A 26,280-nucleotide genomic window follows, 5' to 3' on the forward strand; every position below is an offset into this window, starting at 1 on the left:
GTGACAAGGTGGGAGAACACCTTGAGCAGCTGAGGGAGAGAGCGGCAGTCTGGCTGGGCCCCTTGGGGTACACCTCCTGGGAGCCGCCCCCCGACTCACCGCCTGCCTCGATCCCGGTCGCTAGCAAGCCGGGAAGGACTCCAGCCTCAACCCCACCGCGAAGGACGTCACTTCAGCGGCGCACACCTGAGCGTGACGCGGCTTCTGCCGCTCAACCCCCCAGCGTTGGGGAGCTGCCCTGGGTCCCAGAGGGCTCCGCTCTCCCGCTCCAAAAAGAGAGGCCGGAGAAAAGGGAGGAAAACCCAGCCGGCGACGCTCTTCTTGGGAGCATGCTCCCTTCTCCCCGCCGGGGAAAACGCCGCGGATGCCGTCCTTCCAGGGATGGACCCCGGCGTATCCATGCCGGAGCTGCTGGCTCCGGACCTGCCCGCGGCTGCGCTGCCTGCTGCCGCCGCCGATCTGCCCGCGGCTGCGCTGCCTGCTGCCGCCGCCGATCTGCCCGCGGCTGCGCTGCCTGCTGCCGCCGCCGATCTGCCCGCGGCTGCGCTGCCTGCTGCCGCCGCCGATCTGCCCGCGGCTGCGCTGCCTGCTGCCGCCGCCGATCTGCCTGCAGCACCGCCTGCTGCAACTACCGCGAGGCCAGCAGCACCACCCGACCTGCCCGTCCTGCCTGCCCTCCCTGCTGCAGCTGCCGCCGCTCTGCCTGCGGCACCGCCTGCTGCAGCTTCCGCCGCTTTGCCAGCGGTCCCGCCTGTCCTGCTTGGTTTGCCTGCAGTCCCTGTGGCTGGCCCCGCTCTGCCTGCTGCACTAACCACCGCGGCGCCCCCTGCCGGCCGCGTGGAGGCCGCGCCCGCCGAGGCGCCCCCTGCTGGCCGCGTGCTGGTGGCGCCCGCCGAGGCGCCCCCTGCTGGCCGCGTGCTGGTGGCGCCCGCCGAGGCGCCCCCTGCTGGCCGCGTGCTGATGGCGCCCGCCGAGGCGCCCCCTGCTGGCCACGTGCTGGTGGCGCCCGTCCTGCCGGCTCCTGAGCTGCCTGACCCGCTTGCCCTGCTTGTCCTGCCGGCTCTTGACCTGCCCGTCTCGCCTGTACTGCCGGCTCTTGACCTGCCCGTCTCGCCTGTCCTGCCGGCTCTTGACCTGCCCGTCTCGCCTGTCCTGCCGGCTCCTGAACTGCCCGTCCTGCCGGCTCCTGAACTGCCCGTCCTGCCGGCTCCTGAACTGCCCGTCCTGCCGGCTCCTGAACTGCCCGTCCTGCCGGCTCCTGAACTGCCCGTCCTGCCGGCACCTGAACTGCCCGTCCTGCCGGCACCTGAACTGCCCGTCCTGCCGGCACCTGAACTGCCCGTCCTGCCGGCACCTGAACTGCCCGTCCTGCCGGCACCTGAACTGCCCGTCCTGCCGGCACCTGAACTGCCTGTCTCGCCCGTCCTGCCTGCGCCTGAACGGCCTGGGGTGGCCACGGTTACGCCCCCTGCTGGCCGTGTGATGGCGGCGCCCGCCAAGGCGCCCCCTGTTGACCGGACACCCGAGGCGCCTGCCCAAGCGGCCCCTGCTGGTCGCACGCCTGCAGCTGCCTCCGCTCTGCCTGAGGTGCACGCCGCGGTTGCGCCCCCTGTTGGCCACGTGCTGGTGGTGCCTGATGAGGCGCCCCCTGTTGGCCACGTGCTGGTGGTGCCTGCAGCTGCAGCTGAGGTTCCGGTGCCGCCTCCGCCTGCACCCAAGCCCACCGAGGCGCCCCCTGCTGGACTCATGCCCGCGGCCCTGCCTGAGGCCGCCTCTCCCGTCCTGCCCGCGGCCCTGCCTGAGGCCACCTCTCCCGTCTTGCCCGCGGCCCTGCCTGAGGCCCTGGCTCCCTCGCCGTTACCCCGGCAAGGCCGACGCCCCCCAGGACCCCGCCTCTCCGTCTCCAGCAAGGGACGGGGACATAGGCGTAGGGCCCGGGTCCCGCCCGCCCTGCCCCCTGGCTCGCCCGTTCGGCCCCTGGCTGTGGCTCGGTGGCTGCCTGCGGGTCCTCCGGCTCGGGGTCGGCGGTCGCCGCCGGGTCCCCCCCTGGATCCTCGGTGCCGGTCGTCGGTCCCGCCTCCGGGTCCATGTCGGCCGCCTCCGGGCCCCCCTGCTCCGGCTGGGCGTCGGACGGCGCCTTCGCCGGCTCCGGCTGCGCCTCCGCCTGCCGCGGCTTCCCCCTTCTGCCTGCCTGCACCGGTGTTCCCTCCTGCTCCCTCCGTGTCCCCTCCGTCACTCCCTCGTCCCGTTCCCTTGGCCCCTGGGTGGTCCCCTCCTGCTCCCTTCTCCCTCTCCCCTGCGGCCCCTTCGGCCGCTGCCTGTCGCCCGCCTGGGCTCCCTCGGGCTCCCCTGTTTCCTCCTCCCTTTCCGTTCGTCCCGCCTGTCTCTGCTCCTGGTCCCTTTGTTCCTCCTCCGTGCACCCCTGGCCCCTTCGTGTCGCCTGTGGGTGTCCCCGCTGGGTCTCCTTTTTCTCTTTGTCTGTCTGTTTTCCCCGTTCTCTGTCAGGTCCTGTCCTTCTTCTCGTCCCTCTTTCTGTTTTGTCTCTCGGTCTTGTTTCCCTGGTCTTGTTGAGGGTTTTGTTCTTGTCTTTCAGGTCCTGTTCCGTCGTCCCGTCCGTCGCCTCCTCCCGGGCGCGCCCGGTGTGCGCGCCTTTGGGGGGGGGTTATGTCACGCCCCGCTCCGTCCGCTCCCGATGTGTGCCACGCCCACCTCATTACCTCCTGTTTTCACCCTGATTGTTCTCACCTGTGGCTCGTTCTCCGTGGCATGTCTGGTGTATTTAGTCCGTGTCTAAGTCAGTGTACCCCAGATCGGTCATTGACGCATGTTTAGTGTGCTTTCCCCAGTCCTGTCCTCCGAATAAACCCGAGTTATTCGACTTCCTGGTCCGCTTGTATGCTTTCCTGCTCGCCTGCAGCACTGCTCGTGACAGCAGCACTGGAAGCAGCACTTGTTCATAAGTCGGCTCCTTTGGCCCATTGTCAGCCGTATGCTTATGATGTATTATCTGTGTAACTATGATGCTTCAGTAAACAACCCACCAGCACCCTATACACACACACACACAAGCACACGCACTCACACACATTCACACACAAGCACACACGCACGCACGCACACACACACACTCACACGCACGCACACACACACACATATAATCTTGATAATCTTGATCTCATAACAATGGTACATGGTCTGGGATATATTAGCCAGTAAAGTACTCGTAGTCAACATAGGCCCAATTTTCAAAATTGTGCTTAATTGGAAAAAAAACTGTAAGTCCAATTTATCCAACACACTATTGCATACATTCTTGCCACGTATTTCACCCATGTTTTCCCTGGCTACACAGCATTCTTTACGGGACTGTATGCTTTATGTGACTCATGGTGGAAATGCTGAAATGCAGTAATTAAGGCCCTTTAGATTTAATTACGTAAAACTTATTCAGTGTAGAGCATAAAATAAAGAAGAAATAGAAGATGTGTAACCCTGGGTAACTATGTATGTAGTCTAATGTCCAAGACACATGAATGCACGTGAAAATAAATATTCACATTAGCTGTGTATACCAGCAATCTTTATTCACGCTAGAGACAGATGCATCACTCCTTATAATTCATCGGTTTTGATTCCTTTTTGATGGTTCTTTCTCAAGGACACTAAGCTTCCCAGCCGCACCCCCGTCTGATCTCCTGAATGTCTGCCAGTGCTGAAGGGAAAGACAAAGAGAGATGCAATGGAAGCTTAATAATATGTCATTCTACAAGTAACTGAGCTGTAGAAATAAATTACACAATGATATTTTGGATTCATATTCTCACTAATAGCACATACAAACTACTCATATTATGAGTGAAATATGTTGAAACCTTCTTTGCAAATCCGCACTCAGGTCATGCTTCTTTAAATCCGGGATTAATGATGATGTATTCGCTCTGGCATTGGTGGCAGTGTCTTCAAGAACAGGAACTTCACTGTTATTATTCCATTCTTTGACAGACACAGTAAGAATCCAGTTAAAGTAAAATTCAACAAGCTAATTTAAATAAAATGCAATCTCATTTACTAAAAGAGATACCCAGGGCTATGAAGAGTGTGACTGTATATTTAGTTCTAACTTTTATGTAATATATCAGTCTCCATGGTCATTGACAGATGAGGATTTGAGTCAAATTGTAGTTTTATTATGGCTAGACCTATAATGGTTATATTTTCTGCAGTCAGTATATTTTCCCAGTAAGAAACTTCTAAACAATCAATTATTTTTTATGAATATATTCTTACCTTCTTTGTAATCAGTTTCCTGCCCTTTGCTAGTTTCTGAGGATGTTGAAGCGTCGGGTATGAAGTATTTGGTTGCTCGCTTTGGCTGAATCCTTGAGGGTGGTTTGGCCTTATCACTTACGGTTGAGGCAGAAGGGCTACAGGCAATGGACGGTAGCGGCCGTTTTGATGACATGAATTCTGGAACCGCTCTTGATATCGCTCCACTGCTTGCAGCTGAGGATCTTCTAAAGGCACGCGAGCATTTACATTCACGTTTCATAGATGGAAACTTTCACAAAGTGTGTTTTTTATTCTGTTACCTGCATGGTGAGGAGCGAAATGCTGGGTACCCTCCTGAGGAGTTGAGAAACACTATTACCAAAGCAGCAGATTAACATTTACTAATTAAAATCTCTGTGGAATTTTTTTTTTATTACTTTAAAAAAAGGTAATTCTGCAATCTCCATGATGTACAATGCTGCATTGAAACCAACAAAGTAAACTAGCAGTGCTAAAGTTTGATGCATAACAGCATTACAGTCCGGTCGGACTTCGAGGTCACACATCAAGCTACCCCCTTTCTGAGACTTGGAAGTGAGAGGCATTAGAGGAGCAGGGATATCCTGGTCGATTCAGAGGGCCCAGTAATTTATATGGGAAGTTCTATTTATGTAAGACCACTATTTTTTCAGATTAAAAGTGCAAACGCAAGTGGGGGGGGGGGGGGGGCAGAATTTCTAGCAACGTCCCTGTTGGAAACATACCTCTCATGTAGACGTTTGTTTCTAAGTCCCAGGTAAATATCAGGGGGTGTGGCTGAAGAGTTCTGTACTTCTGTGCGAAGCGAGGGAGCCATCTTTGCCGGTTGGCTGTGATTGGGAATGGCTGGCGGGGGGGAGGCTGCCAGTGACCTTGTATCATGAGGTGCAGTTGCTGCTGCAGGCACTCTTTGCTGCTTGTCTGCCGCTCATCTGTGAATGATAAACAAAATGTTCATATGAATCTACTGTCAGTAAGAAACGAGCTAAAATAGCTATAGTTTTTGTTACAATTTCTTATAAAAAGTTGGGACAAAGTAGTGCATATTTTTGCTCTCAAGGTGTCACGGTGGCTCAGTGAGTATCAAAAAGACGCCAAAAGTGTAGTTTCCTCACATTTCCAGCACTGGAGGTTTGAATATTGCTGCTGCTTTGTATGCTCTCCCTGTGCTCCTTCCCGCAGTCCAAAGGTATTCAGTAAGGCTAACTGGCGGGTCTAAATCACTCATAGTGTAAGATTGTGTGTGTGCTGTGATCCAGAATGCACCTTGGCCTTGTGCCCTATGGTGCCTGGAATGTGCTCCAGTACCCCCTGTGACACTGACCAGGATAAGTGGTTAGAAGATGAATAGAGGGATGGATATTTTTGCTATTTTGAGCACTTTTAAAAGGATTTTCTGTACTATGTCACATTCAGTGGTAGTAGCAGGATTTCTGAAGTCATTCTTCATAATCTTACCAACGACAGATTGACGGGTAGAACGACATCCATCCCAACTGTATAATTTGCCAGCAGATTCCAAGCAGAAATTCTGAAAAATTCATACAATGCAGGTAGCAGTTTCTTCTTGTTATCGAGCAAAAACTACAAGTAGCTGAAAGTAACGTGGAACAAACATGGCTGCACCACTACCTTCAGCGGTTTCTCCACTGTCGGGGTGATGTGCCCAGTGCCGGTGGCAGACGGGGAAACCCAGGTCCGCTCACTCTCACCACTCCCTTTTCCCACAAACTGTACCTGTGATTTACCCTGTATGAGTATTTTTATACCGTAACAAACTCTAGCAAAATACTATGAGTAGTTGCATTTCATTCTGCCCACCAATTCTCTCTTCTTGGTCATTCCCTCCACAGCTGGTTCTTGCATTTTAATTTTCACTTCTCCCTCACTTGTTAGCACTGGAACCTGGGAGTCACAATGAAAATGTAAAAAAGTTAAAAACATGTCTTAGCTGAAATATGCATTGGCTTGATGTTAATACTGCCCATCATTCATGAATTTTAAAGACACTGCAAATCTCTGCTGGTAACTCTCTTACACACTACAGCACACTATAGTTCTTTAAATGGAACTGACATTAGCAACGGTACGATATGAAAATTTAATAACACGATTATAGTGACCAAAATGATCAGAAGTATCAGTATTATTGCGGTATTGTTAAAATGTGCTGAAAATGGCCAGAAAGTAATAATACACAAACTGAAATAATTTCAAGTTTTATGTTGAAAACCACAAAAAAATAGCAGCACTATGCACTTTTTGTTTTCATAAACATCATCAATACCTTATGTAAACACTTAAAACCCATATCAAATGTGCATTAACATTAAAAATATCTGGAGTGCTGTCATTGCCTTACGGCAGGTTTTCATTGACACTAAACAAACCCATGCTGCATGCTGTACCTCCACACCTGCGTCTGGGAGCCTGTTGCTAAATCTGGTTGATGCTGGACAGTATTAAATGTGAGTTTTTCCAAATGCGATAATCGACCACGGTTTTAAAGATAATTAAAAATTGCAACGGAAATACTAACTGTCAGGAATTTTACCATGGTTTACCATGAAGATGGTAACCGTTTGATCCCTAATGGGTTTTAGAAATTAAAATGATCACTATTTTAAAACTACGTCAGGAAACTGGAAGTATTGGGCAAAAGGTAGGGGGATGCATTGGATGGGATGCAAATCCTTACCAGGTCATGTGCTCTCACAATAAAAGCAATTTGGAGACACCAGTTCCCCCAACCAAACCTCATGTTTTGCATTACAGGGGGAACTCTGTATAAATATAAAGGAAACATGAACAGTCTGCAGCTACAGAGCTATAAGCCCGGAAGCATGAGCCTGCATTGCTGCCAAATGAGCCAGAAATTATTACTGTAAATATACATATAAAATAAGAAAATGCTTTATCACATTTCTTTCTGAAATTCTGAACACAGAAATTCTAAAAAAATAAAAGTTTACAAAACATGTTCCAATACAACCCAAACAAAACATGACAACAGGTCATACCATGCTTTGTATTTCTTGCTTGGTGCTTTGAAATTTTTTCTGATGCAATCTGTTCCTTTCTTTGCGTGTCTTCAGATGCTTTTTCTTGGATATTATTGGCTAAGAAATATAGCAAGAAGTCATAACATGGCTCATACAGATATGATGTCTATTAAAGGCAAAATTAAGCAGAACATGAGAAAATGGTCAACTTTAAAGATTTGATGGTACGGAGATACAGATATAAGGTCAAAGTCAAAATGATTGAAAGCCGGGAAATACCTTCCCACAGAAAGACACCATACAGCCAAAAGTATGTAGACACCAGTTTTCCAACATCTCAATCCAAAACCAAGGGTATTAATACAAAGTTGGTCCACCCTTTGTACAGTAGATGTAACAGACTCCATCCTTCTGGGAAGGCTTTCCATTAAATGCTGTAAAATCGCTTTTGGGATTTATTTCCATCGAGGTTGGATATTGATGTTGGGTCATCAAGTCCTTTTCCGTGAGTTTGTGTGGCTACCACCTCTTGACTGTACTTGGTCCCAGACATCTGCACTTCCAATTACTTCATTTGCAGTTGACCACAGCAGCTCAACCAGGATAGGAATTTGTTGAACTGCTGGGTTGGACAGCATTCTGTGATGGCCCATTCCATCCATTCATTTTCTAATTTAATTTCTTAATTAGCCAATGCCTCCAATTAATGATTGTGTCCACATACTTTTGGTTATATAATTGTGTCCACATACTTTTGGTTATATAATTGTGTCCACATACTTTTGGTTATATACTATGTGTTTATAATTGTTATACGATAGTAAGTTTGTCTTTTATGTACCTCATTTGGGATGTATAGCAGATGGACAGGCGGGCCATCAGACTCGGTGCTGTTTGAACCACTTGTGCTGTAAGACAACATAAAATTGTATACTTAATAATATGGAAGTATCATGTTACTACTATAGTATTTGTACCTTTATAGGCATGAATTTTATTTAATACAGTTCTTTAGAAACAATATAACATATTTGCATAAGCTAACTTATTATTGTATATCAAATAAATTAGTTAAATACACATTCCACACACAAATCATTACCTGGATTCAATGTCAGACACAGAAATACTACCGAGTCCATCACTGTCCACATCTACTCCCAACTTCTGCTGGATCTTATGCTGCAGCAAGACTCTTAGCTCATCCAAGCACCGACAGGCCTGAAGGGTCAAGCGGAGTGATGAGAACAGAAACGGGTTGGAAAACCACACGCAAACGTAAAATTAAATCTTACAAATGTATCTCTGATAAACATAGGAGGTAGACATAAGCACAGAGTTACTTCATGAAAAAGGAATTCAACTTGAAATTCTTAATTTACTAGAACAAATAAATCATAATTGCAAATGCAGCAAAGTGAAACATTAGGTTTGTTGCCAATTAGCAGCATGTGTTGGCTATAAAAGAGATCTGCATCAACTTCTCTGTGAAGTAGAGACCGTTCTTGAAGAATGGCCCGATATTCCACAAATCTAGTTCAGGACTTATATGACAGCATTCAAAGAAGGACGTGAAGGATTTCCTATTAGCTCCTTGAAATTATTATAGTGTTACAGGTAACAGAACCTTGAAATATTTACACTAACAACCATCTAATACGTACACTACATAAATGTTACAGGTAGCACTTTACTTGAAGGGGACACAAATAATGTAGTAGTACACTCTTACTTAATGTATTAAATAACCAGAAACTAAGTGTTACTTACTGATCCCATGTTCATTCATCTTTAATCAATCAGAATAGTTAGTATATTTTATGCAGTTACTATATTATTAGTTTGTACTTGTGGTTTGTACTTGAGTAGTAGCTGAGTTACTAAGTTAATTGTGCCCCATTATGTAAAATGTTACCATATTACATTACAAATTATTAATGAAAACCATGCAGTAAGTAAAGTTCTGGACCTTGGCTGGGTCAGGGTCACAGTAGTCCAGGAGAGTGTCACAGAAGAGATATCCCAATGATTTCAAGTCCTGAGTAGAGAAATGTGTGCCTTTCCTTTTCCCTACAAAACAAAAATAACAGTATATATTACATTAGAGCAGACACCAGAAATTGCAGTACCTCATACTTACGCCTGTTAACCTACCCAAGGTGGATCCACCAAAGGTGGATTCCATAGTGTAGCTATTGGTAATGCCCAGCTTCCACATGACAATGCGTGCTGTGCCCTCTTTGTGTTTGCTGACTTTAAATTTGCAACTTTTGTATGAGAACTGCAATGGCAAAAGAAAAAGATTTTGAAATTGATTTTGAAACCTGGAAATAAAAAAACACTTTTTTAAACATCAGCATTATTACTAAAATGTTGCAGAAAAATCAGTAACTATGATAGCTGAATTGTGGATCCATATGCTTTTCACGCTAGACTAAAATTTAAGTCTGCAGAAAGTTTCGGAATTTGCCTGGCTTATTGATTCTGTTAACCAGTCCTCTGGGACCCAAAGTTGGTCCATGTTTTCGCTCCCTCCCAACTTCTGGCAGGAAGCAAAAATGTGGACTGTCTGTGGGTCCCTGAGGACCAGATGGGGAAACACTGTGACTATGTATAAATGCTTCATGGTTTGACATGCAGACCAGGGCCCTACTTTATCAGCTGCATTCTTGCTCATCATCAAGGGGAAGACTCGTGCCTGCAGAGTGGTTCTGCTGCCATTGTCGCAGCCATACATGAAGACGTTGTTCTTCCTACTGTGTCCATGAAAGTCACAATAGAGGATCACCTCTCTTTCAGTCATCAGTCTGTGCCACCAATGCAGTGATATCACAGAAAAACAGTTACAGGTCAGTGAGGCTACTATTATCTAATTCTGTTTTACACCAAACCTGACATTCCCATTTCTGTCTTTATGAGCACAAAATATGGACAGGATGCCTGTCTATTACAGGACATAAATACACATACTATGGTAAATTTAGAGATGCCAGTTCACCTAGTCATATGTTTTTGGGCTGTGGGATGATACCAGTGCAACCCATGGAAAACATGTGAACTTCACACACATACACCGAGCATGGGTACAATTCAGACCTCCAACCCAGGTGTGAGGAGACAGCCACCAAAAATGTTACCCTGTCCGCAGTACACAGCAGCAGAAGACAGACACCGATACTCAAACTCACTATGAAATACATGTTCCTTGCATTTTGTTTAATGTCATTCTAGCAACCTGAATTAAACTATTTATTTTCTAGTTTTTCAATATTTAGTTCTTTTTATTCATAGCTTTGGCTGTGTACACTTCAAACAAGGATTCATACCATAAGTAATATTAGACAGAATTATTAGTCTATTAGAATGAATGGATTTTCTCCTTTACTTCCTATAACAACGTTTCCCAACCCAGTCATCGGAGACCCCAGACGACCCACGTTTTTACTCCCACCCAGCTCCCTGCCAGACAGTCCACATTTTTGCTCCCTCTCAGATCTCTACTGAGAGATGGGAAGGAGTAAAAACATGGACTGTCTGAGGGTCCCCAAGGATTGGGTTGGGAAACACTGTCCTAGAGCAACACAATCAAAAACTTCCCGGGAGAAGATCTAGAATTATCTTACTGATACAGATATGATCCCTTAATCCAACACAAACAGTCACTTAGGTTCTCTATGAGATCATTGTGATATTAATGATCTCCAACTGATTAATGAGCAAGACCTAAACATTCAGATAAAGGAAGCTATTTTCTCCATATATCACCTTTTCATCATATTGTGCATGTGCCATACGCAGGGAAAGGAGTCGCGAAGGAGAGTGCAGTAGTTGCGGTTCAGATCGCGGCCAGCCAGTGAGCAGCGGTAGTTTCCTACCACTACGCCGTCGGGGTTCAGCATGGGTACCACCTTGAAGACAAAGGTGTCACGTAGCAGCTGTGCATCCTGGGTGTCGCTCAGCAAGAAGTCCAGGAAGCCCTGCATCATCCAGGAACTGACGGTCTCGCCAGGGTGTACGCGAGAAGTCACCACCACAACTCTCTTTGCCCGGCCCACTTCTCGGCTAATCGAGGGAGACGTGACGGTCAGGACGTAAACCGCATTGCCAGCCAGGCTGTGGCACAGCACCCGCAGCTTGCAGTGGACAGCAGTGGCTGGATCAGAAGTCACACCCATTAGGTAGCGCTGCAGGTCTGAATAGGTGTATGGGTAGCTGTGAGCTAGGTAGCAGATGTCAGCCTCGTGGGGAAACTGGAACGTCCAGGTGAGCAAGTAGAAGGCTTGGCCGTCGTCCTCACGATTGTTGCGGTAGTACTTGATGTCCGACCCGACTCGCATCCAGCCCACCCTCTGAGTCTGGGCGGCTCGCTCAGAGTATAGAAGGGGCTTCATACCCGAGCTGTACAGGCTTCGAGATTTCATGAGGTTGACAATGGTGAAGCGGTAGGTCACATCGGCCTTCATGTTCCTCACTTGGAAGTAGAACCACTGAGTGTGCTTGGTGGTGTAAAGGTCAGTCCGCAGGGTCAGCTCATAGTCATACACTCCACTGATGTAGAGAATAAAGAGAAAAAAGGTTCATTTGAAATATTATAGAGATATATTAACAGTTCTATGAAAACGTAAGAGTGGCATGGTGGTGCAGTGGTTAGCACTGTTGCTTTAAGACTCCAATACCATGGCTCCATGTGTGTAGAGTTTGTATGTTCTCCCAGTGTTGTCGTGGGGTTTCTTCCAGGTATTCTGGTTTCCCCCACAGTCCAAAAACATACTGAGGTTAAATGGTGTTACTAAATTGCCCATAGGTGTGCATGTGTGAATGTGTCCTGCAATGGGTTGGTGCCGCATCCTAGATTGTTCCCTGCCTAGTGCCAATAGGCTCTGTACCCCCTGTGACTCTGAATAGGATAAGCAGTTACAGAAACTGGATGGATATGGAAATATATATATTGAATTTAAAATAGTTTAAAAAGATAAGATTGTATTTTTTAAGATGGTTGCTCTTTAAATTAATGTTGACATCCCCAGGGCTCAAATTGTTATGGGATGCCATCTCCCCTGTGGGAAAAAATGATGAAAACCATCCTCTTTGAAAATATAGCATCCGCCCTAATGATCCCCCTAAATTATTCTGCATAATTTCACTCTCGTTAAGGTACAGTAGATCGACTGACAATATCATGGTGGACCTTGGTCCTAAACACAACTCAACCACTGGTAAACACCGGCTTATTAATGACTTTATTTTTAAGTTTTGAAGGTAAATTTAGTGAAGTATTGTGTGAAGTATTGTGTGAGTGTTGCGATTACTAAGTCTTCTCTGTTTTTGCTTACCTGACTGTTCTCTGGCTTGGTTCTGTTTAATTATTTTGATTCTGTATTTTGTTTAGAACCTTGTTTCGCCTACTTGCTTTCTGACACATTTCTGTTCTCAGTGCTGTATTTGGATTTCGACTATTGGCTTGTCTGGTTTTGAACTCTGGTCCAGTGTATATCCAGTAAGCTTGCTTTTAGGTGATATAGACACTTAGTTCTTGATTGAGAAAACAATATTGCTAAAGACACTTAAAATCCAAAGTTTCATAATACACATTATGATCCTTACAGTTAAGTATCTGTCCCTTGATCGTTTCCCAACTCATAGTTGTTCATAGTTGTGTGTGATAATTAGGAAATACTCTGAGGTCTTTCCCTGAACATGAGCTTACATTACAGCAGTGGTGGAGGAAGTACTGAAGCTTAGTACTTAAGTAAAAGTACAAATATCCTACAAAATATGTACTCAAGTAAAAGTAGAACTAAGTAAGTACTAAGTACTTACTTTTAAATTTACTTTAAAGTATTTTTTTAAGCAAAAGTACTCACACAATGGTTTGTCTCAACAACCATTTTGCCATTTTGCAAAAGAATAGTAAATATACTGACTTACGCCTCTACCAATGTCATTGCTCATAATAATTACAAGCAACTATACAGTATATGTGTATTGGAAGGTTTGGTGTGCTTATTGTGCGTGCACTCTGCAATACTGTGTGTACCCTAACTTAGAATTATGTGGATGACAAGTTATCTACTAGGTATTACCCACTAATATACCATTAAGATAAACCAATCAGGACATGATATATCTTTAAATCATTTATGTACTTACAAAACTATTCAACACATCTGTTAAGAGCAGTAAAAGGGAGACACAACAGTAAGCAAACACTAGTGGTGGGGTGGCACCATGTTGAATGTCTCGTCTTCTTGAAATCAAGCCAGTCTACCAGCTTGTGCTGCTAATTGACGCGCGCTCTACCATCATTGGAGCTAATAAAGCCACCTGATTGGTAGGAAATGGCAAACAACGCCAGAACGCAATAGGCTAACTATTTTTTCATGCAAGATTTTGAGGAAATTGTGTTCATAAAATGTAACGACTAACGGCATAAATTGTAGAAATGTAGTGGAGTAGAAAGTACAGATAATTGCCACAAAACGTAATGGAGTAAAATAAAAAGTATGCATTATTATTTTTACTTAAGTAAAGTACAGATACGTAAAAATGTACTTAAGTACAGTAACGAAGTACAAATACTTTGTTACATTCCACCACTGCATTACAGAAAAGGCTATTTCTGATGAAGTCCATGCATTTAATACCAGAAGCTCCAGCTGCCATGTGCAGAAACAGAAACACTCACGTCTGCACTGCTTTCTGCAGGTTTCCACTCTGAAATCGGGACTCAAACACCAGGTGGTTGCCATCTCCAACATCTATGCGAGAGGCAGCCTTCCTGATTGGCCCCCGGCTGCCCCCACATCGAGAACGGGTAAAGTAGGGTAACTTTGTGGCTGGGAGATGAGAGACATAATAAAAGTTGTTTTTATGCTATACTGTTATACTGGATTGTCCATTATCCAATTTGAGGACACCAAACGCATTACAATTAGAAAACATTCCTGCAGCATTCACTGGATGAAGCTACTGAAATGCTTTGGATGGGTTACCTGGATCAATACAGTAAACCAACTTTCCTTTCTCTTCCCCCACTGGCATTGGCAATCTTTCATAGCCTGTAGGCTGGTAGAACGGCTCTGGTTCCGGAGGTTCCCATTCTAAAAACAGGAACAATAACGATGTAACTTTTGCACCGGCATAACGATTATGTGTCACGTTTGGCTGCAGCACCAGCAGGACTGCGGCAGCAGTTGTACCAATGTGCTGAATGTTCTCCTTGATGACTTCACACTCTATGGGCCAACGGACCCCCTTGCGCAAACTGGCAGTAGGAGGTACAGAGATGAGCCCCCGTGGCTGACAAAGATGGGGCACAAAGTGGGATCCGTTGAAATCAAAGACAAGTTGTCTGGTCTTGACTCTGGACTGTCCTAGGGCAATGGAAACTGAAGAGAAGAGAATTAAACAGATGTTTAACACTCAGTCTTGCATAGATTTGTCCTGAACGAATATATGTAAACAAGTCCTTTTTCTGTGGCACCTTTAGAAATTATTCTTGGGAAACAGCAACTAAACCAATTTACTGCAATTATACGACTACCCAGAATCAGTAATAGCACAACAGCCAGATTTCCAAACGTCTTGGTATAAGATATAAGATACAGTACATGTATTGTCCTATTAATAATGAAAATCAAAAATAGAACTTAAAATCTGCAAATTTAAACATGTCTTCAGTTAATTAAAGTGCATTTTAATTAAAGCCTTAATTGTTTAGTTTCGGGTGTGAAATAAATAGCCAGTTCACTCACAGAATTTCTTCCGGGTGCACCTGTGTTCACCGTCTGTCTCAGTCCCCGGGTCCTCGCCGTCTGACAGAATGAAGCCATGGATTCTCTCCCACAGTCTATTAGTGGTGACGCTGCTCTGCAATTTACTCTGCAAGCAGTAAGACTTCCTGTCAATGAATAAATTACGGCCAACCATGCTTATAATAAGACTCCAGAAGTCACACTGAATAGAAAACTTCATGACATATGTAACAAGTCTTTTTTCCAGTAGTCAGTTATTTACTGAGAATCTTGAAAGCAAAACAGAGCAATTTTATAATCCAAATAACTTGTGCAGCTGAAAATTTGGGGAGAAGAAACAAAGCAACACCTGATAGCCTATTTTCAATATATTGATATTCTGATATGTTCATACTTAATTCATCACTGTAAACTGTAAACGGTCCAACCGCGGTAAAGTTAGTCTCATATTCGATATTCAGTTTTCCGGCTTTAGGCTACTATCTTTTAACAGAATTAAGCGATTCAAGACAGGCAGTTCTTATGACAGGATTTAGATTTCCAGTACACAGACAACGATGCATCTCGATTATTTTTGCGGTTCAAGCCATTTCACAAATTCAAAATCTTGTTAATAACTAAGAAATTAGGTAATTTCAATTGTAAGGAGATCAGTGCTTTGATCAGTGGACCCTGGGGAACAATGCATACCATTTGGGTTTTCAGTTTATCTAAGTCTGTAATACTTATTAATTACTATATTGTATCCATATAATATGCAATGGGACGATAATTGAATGGATTAATAATTCCAAAATCAAATGAAACAGATGTGTCCTCTGAAGTGTGTTTTGATCAGTGTGCCCTATGGGACAATGCACACCCCCTTGGATTTTTGTGTTATCTGGCAATGTGCGCCCCCAAAAAACTGCTTACCTTGCATTAATAACGGAAATCTGAATATCTAAGGCTAGATTTACAGAGGTCTGAAGGCTTCACAATTCTACATTGACAATACCAGATTACTCCGATGTGTGTACATACAAACACTCATTGTAAATATACAGCTATGAGACATTAAGAATGAAGTATAGCATTTCGTTTTGAAGTTTACCTTTTAATGTAACGTTAGACTTGGGACCTAACTTTGTCAGAATTATTTAACGTAGAGTGAATATTGTGAAAATGGGACACCTGGCAATGTTTAGTAATAGTTTACTTTGTCTTCTAGGCCTATATATTGTTCAAGCTTACATACACATTACATACACATGTTCATGACTGTATTCGCAAGAAGTTTGATTACAGCTGTTAATTTAAATTACACTGCGTACTCACCCTGCATACTGTATATCGAAGCTGGTGAAATTCTCCGCCTGTTTCGTCAGACCGCCCATTCTGAAACTGACTCATTCGAAGAGCCACATAGAGCAGGAAAACTTCCCAAACTCTGTCACAGAGTTAATCAGCAATGCGGGCACTTTTCAGCGACAATGAACACATGAACCAAAGTCATGCGCGCGTATGTGTGTATACATTATATACACACACACATATATAAATGTACACACTTTTTTGTATGTGTGTCTGTGTATGTTATCTATGTATGCATGCATGCACGAAGACGGCGATTGTATAACTTACAGAGAAGAGAGCCTTGATATTTTCGTCCCAAACAGCAGCCAGCACAGTTCGGAGTTAAATGTGTAGATACTATTAGAGACTGTTTACGACTCGTAACCCTGGAAACGTTGTTTCCCTGGAAACCAGATTGCGCTGTTTTTTTGTGAGCTAAAGCCCAAAAGTGGGTCCCGCTGACAGCAGGTAGCGCTATAGCCTCACACATTTAAGGTGACTTTGTATGTGTCTCTCTCTATTAAATTGGCTTATACCTGCGTGGGTTTCCTCTGGATATGCCGGTTTATTTTTGCAGTCCAAACACATATAGTTTAGGTGAATTGGTGCTTGTGCCTTGTGACCCAGATAGCACACATATGTTGAAATGACATTGATTCCATTTCAGACAAAAACGTTGAAACAACGTTGATCTTCAATCTTTCACTTTATAACATTAGGTCAAAGTTTTGCCACCATCATTTTTTCAATATTGAAAATCTGAACAAAAATCAATTCAGTTTCAATGTTGATAATTTAACACTAACCATAATTCAACGCATTTAACTATAATTCATAACATGATACTATCTGGGGAAGGACTGGCACCCTATTTAGGGTGCCCCCAGCTTCATTATTTAACAGGTAAATATGCCTTTTCTCTCTGGGGTTTTAATCTAGGCTTACTGCAACAGTAACACTTTTAATACCCCATTTGAGGCTGTGTGGTGCCTTCAAGGCAGTGAAGCATATATTTATGAAGATCATATTGGAATTCCAATGATTAACACAGTACAAGGATATACAGACACTACAAAAACATGAAATTTCATTGCATGCATTATTTATAGCTGGGCTTGCATTATATGCAGAAGCAATTTGTAGGGTTCACAAAAGACAAGGTGTTGAAGTGACTGGTATAGAACTTTGATTATGTCTTGTCGATACATTTATTTGATATCATGGAGTTGATGGGTTTGTTTCTTCTGAGGACGGTATTCTACTTCATGCAAGCTTGGACTGAGTTCACCAAACCGGACTACATCAAATACAGCAGAGATTTTCTCCTTCAGTGGAGTTACCTTCAGGACCTTTACCCACCTGTGGATCTAGTCATTCCTGACCTAAACTGTTTCGTTGATCAAACAACTGAGAAAAGGGATTCTACTGGCGCAATCCCCCATAGGACCAGGAAGCGTGGTAAGCAGGCTGGTGTGTGGCAAAGACTAAGGAAACAATCTCTCTCCTAGGTCTCCTTGCCTTCTATTATTCTCTCAAATGCGCAGTCTCTTCAAAATAAGACTGACGAGTTGCAAGTCAATAAATGATTTCAAAATGAGCTCTGAGAACCTTGCTTATTGACAATTACAGAGACATACATGGCTGTCAGAGAGAGATTCGGACACTGAAGTGGCCATTAATGGTTTCGATGCACCCACACTGAGATGCAGGAGGGACTGACGTGTCACGAGGGGATGGGGTTTGCTATCTAAACTAAATCAAAGATATTGCAAGCATGTTCTGGTTAAAGAAAGACTATGCGCTAAAGATGTTGAATTGTTGTCCGAATCGCTACGCCCGCCTTATCTGCTCTGTGAGTTTCTTCAAATATTTGTCACGGTCATATACATTCACCCAAGAGCCATCTCCATGTCGTGGCCATCTCCAAACAACCCCCTCAGAAGACAATTGTGGTGCAGAAACACTAGGGATTGTAACATACAGTACATCTTTTCTATAAAAACCAACAGATTCAGACATTCATTTGTGCCCAGTACCATTTCTGTGCTGAATTCAGAGCAGGGATGGTTTAGGTTGGTTTAATATTTGGTTGGGACCTAATACTGTTGTTGATGATTATGCTGTTGCATATTTATGTTATATATGATCCTGGCTGTGTCACTTTGGTCAGTTTAAATTTACTGCTAACATTTCCAGCAGTAACTTATTTTGGTGTTATTTTGAACGTTATTTATACTAGGGGCTTTTATCACTACAAGAATAGTATGATTGGTATATTGTATATGAGTTTTTAAACTATTAATGAGAACTATAAGGATGGGGAGTTGGGGAACATTTTTTCCTCTCAGGTTGTTGTATTCAGTGCCCTTTGTCCTCTTGCTCTGGTGTCTTTGACCCTTGTTCTTTTATGCTTGTTTTTTTGACTTGCTGCAAACCAATTACCTTCTGAGGACAATGACGTTGAAGTTGAAGGAAGTTAAAAGACTGGAAACTACATGCAACACAAAGAAAAAACACAAAACAATGAGTCATTTCAGCAGGAGGGAAAAACCAGACGAAACTGCATTGCCGGTGTGGGTGTGATATATCGGACAATGCTATTGCTCTAGCTGAGCACCAAACATTCTGGGCAGACAGAACGGCGGATGACTCCGGTAAGACCAGAGGCGGAGGATTGTGCATTTATGTTAACAATGCTTGGTGTACGAACTCTGTTATTATTGGGAGACACTGCTCAGCTAGCCTAGAGTTTCTCATGGTTAAGTGTAGACCATTTTATCTGCCACGGGAATTCACCTCCACTATTATAACTGCCGCTTACATTCCTCCCCGACGTTGATGCCAAGCTTGCTATGAACGAACTTCACGCGGCCATCAGCAAACAACAAACTGGTCACCCGGAGGCTGCTTTTATTGTTGCGGGGGATTTTAATCACTCCAACTTAAAGACAGTACTCCCGAAATTTCACCAAAACATTTTCTGTCACACCAGAGGAAACAAAACTTTAGACCATGTATACACAAACATGGCTGAAGCCTATTCTGTGACCCCCCTCCCCCACTTGGGACAATCAGACCACCTTTCTTTGTTCATTACCCCCAAGTATTCACCCCTCATCAACCGTGTGAAGCCATCAGTGAAGACCATCAAAGTGTGGCCAGCGGGGGTAGACTTCACACTCCAGGACCGGTTTCTACACACGGACTGGAGTATGTTTGCTACTCAGGCCACCTGTGGTTCTCACACGAACATAGACAGCTACACTTCCTCTGTTCTGGATCACATCAACACTACCATAGACAGTGTTACAACCCAGAAGCAGATCACCATATACCCAAATCAGAAGCCATGGATGAACAGGGAGGTGCGTATCCTGTTAAAGGCACGCAACACTGCCTTCAGATCAGGTGACGCACAAGCCTACAGCACTTCCAGGGCTAATCTGAAGAAGGGCATCAAAAAGGCGAAGCACTGCTACAAACTAAAGCTAGAGGAGCGCTTCTCAAACTCTGACCCTCGACGCATGTGGCAGGGCATCCGGGCCATCAGTGACTACAAACCCAGCCACTCCACCCCCCGCAGCCACCAATGTCTCCTTTCTGACTGAGCTTAATGACTTTTATGCTCGCTTCGAGAGAGACGATGAAGAAACTGCCACCAAGATCACCTCCTCAACCGACCACTCACCCATCACACTTACCTCCTCTGATGTCTACACCGCACTGAGCCGGATCAACACACGCAAGGCTGCTGGCCCAGACGGTATCCCTGGGCGCGTACTGAGCGCATGTGCAGAGCAGCTCGCTGGGGTATTCACAGACATTTTTAACATGTCCCTTGCCCAAGCAGCTGTACCAGCATGCTTTAAATCTACCTCTATTGTGCCAGTGCCGAAACACTCTAGCCCAACATGCCTGAATGACTACCGCCCTGTAGCACTCACACCCATCATTATGAAGTGCTTTGAACGGTTGGTCCTGACACACCTAAAGGATTTTCTCCAATCCTCACTGGACCCACACCAGTTTGCTTACCGTGGCAACAGGAGCACAGATGATGCAGTCTCCATAGCACTGCACTCTGTACTCACACACCTGGACAGTACAAACACCTATGCACGAATGCTGTTTGTTGACTTTAGCTCAGCATTCAATACTGTCTTACCCTCTAAGTTAATCACCAAACTTAGAGACCTGGACATTAATACCTCAATCTGCAACTGGATTATGGATTTTCTGACCAACAGACCTCAGCATGTTAGGTCAGGCCACTTCTGCTCCGCTACCGTCACGCTCAACACTGGTGTACCACAGGGCTGTGTGCTGAGCCCCTTCCTTTACTCCCTCTTCACCCATGACTGCAGGCCTGTACAGGGATCCAACACCATCATCAAATCTGCAGACGATGCTACGGTGATCGGTCTCATCAGCAACAATGACGAGACTGCCTACAGAGAGGAGATCAAGCACCTGGCCACTTGGTGCACGGACAATAATCTGCTCCTTAACACCACTAAGACCAAGGAGCTCATTGTGGACTTCAGGAAGGGAAGAAGAGGATCACATGAACCCATTTACATCAACGGGATGGCTGTTGAGCCTGTCTCATCCTTCAAGTTCCTGGGGACCCACATTTCGGAGGACCTATCCTGGACCACCAACACCTCTAGCCTGGTCAAGAAGGCTCACCTGCGCCTCTTCTTCTTGAGAACACTTAAGAAGAACCAGCTGTCCTCAGCCACCCTGGTGAATTTCTATCGCTGTACAATAGAAAGTATCCTAACCAACTGTGTAACAGTTTGGTACGGAAACTGCTCTGTTGCTGAGCGTAAGGCACTGCAGCGGGTGGTGAAAACTGCCCAGCGCATTATAGGGACTCCACTTCCAGCCATTGAGGACATCCAGAAGAAACACTGTATGCGTCGAGCACGCAGTATTCTTAAGGATTACTCTCATCCCGCCCACAAACTCTTTTCTCTCCTGCCTTCCGGTAGGCGCTTCAGGTGTCCCAGGTCAAGAACCAGCAGAATAAGGAACAGCTTCTTTCCCAGAGCGGTCTCCTTATTGAACTCTGCCCCCCACTGACACCTGCCCCCCCTCACACACTCCTATACTCTCTCCATTATCATTGCACTACTATCAGTGCATTATCATTGCACTATTATCATTTAATTTTTAATGCACTACACTGTACATACATATTCGGAAAGCAATATCCATTGCACAATACAGTTGTAAATTTCTTATTATATATATCTGTAAATGTCTATTTGTAAATTCCTGTTCTAGAAATAGCAACTTGTATCTAGAAATAGCAATCTGTACATTATGTTCATATCTATCGGCAATTCCTGATCACAGTTAATAGCAACCTGTATATATTGTTCATCTATTAGTAAATTTCTGATTATAGTCACTAGCAATCTGTATATTATGCTCACAGTATATCCATCTGTAAATATCCCCCTTACTTTCTCCCTGCACATATCCCATGTAAGTGCACTTATAACTTATACCTTATCCTGCACTCACTGCTTATTGCACTCCTGGTTAGACCTAAACTGCATTTCGTTGCCTTGTACTTGTACATGTGTAATGACAATAAAGTTGAATCTAATCTAATCTAATCTAATTAAAAAAAGAACACATGAGAAAGCGAAGAATGGAGATGGGGAGAAGTTTGAAGTAGAATCGAGAAAGAGCAATAGAAGCTGCCACCTGACCATGCCTCCCAAATTCACCTCCATCCATCCATTTTCTGAAACCACTTATCCTACTCATGGTCATAGGAAGGTTCAGAGCCTATCCGGAAGGGTACAGACAGGGCAGGGAACAACATAGAATGGGGCACCAACCTATCACAGGGCTCACACACAACCAATTTGGTAACTCCAATTCGCCTCAATATGTTTTGGATTGTGGGGGGAAACCAGAGTACCAAGAGGACACCCCACAGGGAGAACATTCAAACGCCATGCACATGGAACTCTGGCGGAGACTCAAACCCTGGTCCCAGGAGTATGATGCAACAGCGCCAACCACTGTGCCACCCCTACTGTACACCCATGTGGTGAAATGTCTTTCCACCTGCTTCCAGGATTGTGCTTAAAAGGAAATATGTCACACAAAGAGAAATAAAATAACACAAGAGCATGGCAATTAATAAATTAATTTCTATCACACAGTTTAAATTTGCAGTCTGCAAATATGCTATAATATGCTAAAAATATGCTATATTCACAAGTCACAAAGTATTAAACAACCTAATTGCCTAGAAAATAGAGAGGTAAATAGATATCTCAGAGCTACAGGCTTAATTTGAAGAATTCTGAGTTCTGAGTTTATTATCAGTTCCCTGTACGATCACAGTTTCCTGGAAACTCCATAGGAGTATAACTCTGTCATGCAGTGCCATAGGTGACTAAAGCTAATTTGAACATATTAGAATAGATCTATGTGTAGTTACATCCAAATAGTCTTGCGTCAGTCTTTTTGTCAAACATGAATTTCAACAATAGTAAAAGCATCCTAAATGTCATTTTGAAAGGTCACATCTTACAAGGTCTCATACTAAACACGAGCAATAGAGTAATGTGATCGTTCAGTCAGTTCTCAGGAAGAAAAAAAATCATTATTGTTAATTAATTAAAACTTACAAAAGAACAGTGGACGCTCTTGCAGTAATTATGGAAATAGGGGGAAATGTGCAAAGTTCATACATTCAAAGTATTTAGTTACTGCTATGCTTGGAAGAAGTAGAGTTTGCTAGTATAGTACTGAGATTGTTTAGTTTGGCAGTGTAAGAGAATTGCGGAAAGTAAATTGCACATGTTCATGTTGCGATATTATGGTACTAAAATTCTTGCAGAATAAAATCAAGACTGTTCTTCTAAACTTAATATGTCCATAGTCCATGGGAGTTAGGTCATCAGATGACACTCTCTGTTTACTGGTAAATATACATCCTTCTCCTCACTTATAGTCATGAGCTGAGGGTAATGACCAAAAGAACAGGGTCACAAGTGAATTGAAGTTTCTCCACAGGGTTGCAGTACTCATTAATAACAGCTTGAGGAGTTAGGCGGTCCCAAAGGAGCTCATAAGACAGGTTCCTGCAGCTTCAAATTAAAAATAGTCAGCTGAGCTGGTTCAGGATTCTGCCTGGAAAGCTCCCAAACAACCATTGCTCACATGTCCCAATGTGTTGTGGCCCAGGGGAAGACCCAGGGCATGCTGGAGGAATTCAGCTCGCTTGGGTACATTTAGAGATCCCTGAGAAAGAGGTAGTGTCTATGACCATGGAAAAACAGGTCTGGTCTGATCTGCTCAGCATGTTTCTTTCTTTCTTTCTTTTTTTCTTTCATTTTCTTTCTTTCTTTCATGTTTTGAGTATTGTGATTACATAAGGTTTCATATTACAGCCTCTGTTTTAATAATCCAGACATTCATGTTTTCTAAAGCCTTAATACAGAAAGCATGCCTGCATTATTTGTGCCTTTATACCAAAATAACTCTTTCTGAATATACAAATGTTTTTTTTTCCATTCCTGTAATAACTTTCTATTGAGTATACAAATGTATATTGCATCTTACATAACTTATAACAAATATATATATAAACAATGTACGGATCAATAAATATTGTTTCAAGTTTGAAGTGAACCATACATCAACATGCTTATGCCGAAGAATGTATTGTTTGATAACAAAACACACAAAGCCACTAAACAGTACTAAACTATAAAGTAGATAAATACAATATCATATTATATATTAGATATGGCATAACTTTTACATGAGAAGACAAAGTGTACAGAAAATTCTGTAATCAAAGCAGATGGTTTATTTACTGATTATTTTTCATTCCACTCCACTTGTCATTAAGTAGAACAATATGCCTAAATAGATCAATTTAAATAATTATATGAGCAGACAATATTCTATTAAATATTAATGTCCATCTTACTTTACTTGACGGGGCATAAATACTTAGCAGTAGCTCAGTTTCTACTGAAGTACAAATTGTGATCAAATACAGTTGGTACTTGAGATAAAAGATGCATCATGATTCATTAATGATTAACGAATGTGAGATCAGTATTTCACGTGTTATTCATTGTTTGCTCCTTCAATAGTTCCTTCATTAGCTCACAAAGGTTTACAGAATTAAGTATAGTAACATAATAATCGCTTGAGATATATCACATCTCATTAATGATGAACAAACATGAGATCGATATGTAACTAAGGCTAAATTTGTGGTTAAATAATATGCACATAAGTAATAGGATAATACTACATTATTTGTGCCCCCTTAAGTAAAGTGTTACTTACATATCAAATGATATTAAATTTTATCCTTCCGAACCAGTGTTGGATAGGAGAGCATTCTGGCTGATTGCTTTGTGTTTCCTTGTCTTAGCTTTGCAGACCATCACTACAGCCAGCACTAGTATGGTGATAAGGAATAATCCCACAAAACCTATGGTGTATTTAGTTGTGATACTAACACTCTTTGAGCCATGATCTGAAGGATCTGTCATAAAGAGAATAAAATTAGTTATTGTAACTGTAGCAACACAACTTGGCCAAGCTGTCTTTGATAGAATAAAATACAGACGCTCCTCTACTTACAAACTTTCAACTTATGAACTTTCAGACATATGAACGAAGAGGAATGTAAGTGCAAATTGTGTTCATTGGGCTTCCGTTTCCTGTCCGCAACAATTTTTTTCTGTGCGCCAATTCCGCCTAGTATGTAGTGATGTGGTTATGCATTACTTTTGAGTAATCGTTACTACTGAGTACTCGGCAGTCCAGTATTCATTACTTAATACTCGTTCGTTACCCAATACTCGTTACTACTTGGGTTGGCTATGAATGCAATAATGAATGCTGCTACTTATACCATAGTCCGTAAGCCTACAGCGCTTAGCAGCGTTGCGTTAGTGTGGGTAATTTGACACATGATGCGATTGCTGTCAGGGTCAGCCCCTGCTGTCCCACTCTGTCCCTTCCCCGTTTGGCCAGCAGGCGTTGCTGCTCATCCCGTCTCTCATGTTGTCAGTCTTTGACAAACGGAACGCATCCCGTTTGTAAGTAGAGGAACGTCTGTACATATTAAAGTGGCTTGTACTTTTAGAGACAAACAGAGAAGTATTACCTGAGCTTCGTGAAGCTGGCTTAAAACGCAATGGCCCCTGGGAAATGTAGTGCCTTTCTGTTTCCACCGATGCTTGTCGCCGGCGACGCAGTACAGGTTTTTGCATACAGCCTTGACTGCACCTTGAATTGGGACTGTCAGTCTCACACAGGATCACAAAACAGCTGATGTATACCTGAGACAAAGCAGTGTGGTAATGGAGTCAAATATGACATTTTTTTATACATTACTTGCCTCATCATTTGAAGGAAAAAAAAAAACTGCTTCGCTACCTCATTATAGTCTCCATTGAACTTAAAAGCTTCGATTTCAAAGTTGAACTGGGTGTCATTACTTTTGTAAACAACAACTGTCTGATCTTCAATGCACCTTTAACAAAAAAAGAATACAGAATAATTATTGATCAAAGAAACATTACAGAAATCATTAGGGGGTGACTTATTGGTATAATTAATTCACAGATGTTTCCAGTAGTTGTTGGGGACAGCAGCCGTCTAGAGTCCCTCACCCATTTTTGATGATGTCATAATACAAAGGGTTGTCGCAGTTGTCATCCGGAGTGGCCTTGCAGGACTCCACAAAGAGCTGGACCCGTGGGAGGTCGGAGTAGGCATTGATGCCCAAAAACACCATGTCCATCAGTTGTACTTCCAAAGGGTATGTGCTGGTTGCATTTTTTGTTGTGAAAGTATTGTCAGTGTAGAAATCAAAGCTGTAG

General features: G+C 43.7%; 2 protein-coding genes across 7 annotated transcripts in view; both read right to left on the bottom strand.

Moving 5' to 3' along the window:
• Nucleotides 1-3,563: 3,563 nt before the first annotated feature.
• Nucleotides 3,564-20,339, bottom strand: LOC111848077 (cytosolic carboxypeptidase 2-like). 6 transcript variants are annotated; one of them, XM_072717811.1, is made up of 21 exons: nucleotides 16,688-20,339; nucleotides 16,382-16,493; nucleotides 15,065-15,191; nucleotides 14,510-14,698; nucleotides 14,303-14,410; nucleotides 13,996-14,146; nucleotides 11,076-11,858; nucleotides 9,964-10,117; nucleotides 9,465-9,591; nucleotides 9,280-9,380; nucleotides 8,413-8,531; nucleotides 8,152-8,218; nucleotides 7,329-7,427; nucleotides 6,130-6,213; nucleotides 5,941-6,045; nucleotides 5,767-5,839; nucleotides 5,034-5,240; nucleotides 4,590-4,623; nucleotides 4,288-4,514; nucleotides 3,873-3,993; nucleotides 3,564-3,712 (listed from the first exon to the last, which is right to left on the bottom strand). In XM_072717811.1, the coding sequence occupies exons 2-21, from the start codon at nucleotides 16,454-16,456 to the stop codon at nucleotides 3,613-3,615; spliced, it is 3,051 nt and encodes a 1,016-aa protein (XP_072573912.1). In that variant the 5' UTR covers nucleotides 16,457-16,493; nucleotides 16,688-20,339; the 3' UTR covers nucleotides 3,564-3,612. The 6 variants fall into 6 exon arrangements, with proteins under 6 accessions (XP_072573912.1, XP_072573910.1, XP_072573913.1 ...); XM_072717809.1 differs by having other exon boundaries at nucleotides 15,065-18,890; nucleotides 20,101-20,339; XM_072717812.1 differs by having other exon boundaries at nucleotides 9,964-10,066; nucleotides 15,065-20,339.
• Nucleotides 20,340-23,170: 2,831 nt separating this feature from the next.
• The window catches only part of LOC111848061 (uncharacterized), a 9,073-nt gene continuing 5,963 nt past the window's right edge, over nucleotides 23,171-26,280 (bottom strand). The window contains exons 10-13 of the mRNA XM_023819776.2: nucleotides 26,071-26,280; nucleotides 25,835-25,931; nucleotides 25,563-25,737; nucleotides 23,171-24,935 (exon numbers count right to left, since the gene is read on the bottom strand). The exon at nucleotides 26,071-26,280 is cut by the window's right edge and continues 191 nt beyond it. Of these exons, the coding sequence (XP_023675544.1) occupies nucleotides 24,754-24,935; nucleotides 25,563-25,737; nucleotides 25,835-25,931; nucleotides 26,071-26,280 (664 nt within the window). The 3' untranslated portion in view covers nucleotides 23,171-24,753. The remainder of the gene's footprint in view (nucleotides 24,936-25,562; nucleotides 25,738-25,834; nucleotides 25,932-26,070) is intronic.

Source organism: Paramormyrops kingsleyae, chromosome 11 (genome assembly GCF_048594095.1).
Source record: "Paramormyrops kingsleyae isolate MSU_618 chromosome 11, PKINGS_0.4, whole genome shotgun sequence".
Lineage (NCBI taxonomy): Eukaryota > Metazoa > Chordata > Actinopteri > Osteoglossiformes > Mormyridae > Paramormyrops > Paramormyrops kingsleyae.

Excerpts from the sequence above, each read along its gene's own strand:
- LOC111848077 (XM_072717809.1), bottom strand. The coding sequence starts at position 15,284 with ATGAAGTTTTCTATTCAGTGTGACTTCTGGAGTCTTATTATAAGCATG. Across the intron at positions 7,428-8,151 it reads TGCTATACATCCCAAATGAG|CCAATAATATCCAAGAAAAA; the intron begins GTACATAAAAGA and ends TATATTTCTTAG. Across the intron at positions 6,214-7,328 it reads AGCAAGAAATACAAAGCATG|GTTCCAGTGCTAACAAGTGA; the intron begins GTATGACCTGTT and ends TGTGACTCCCAG.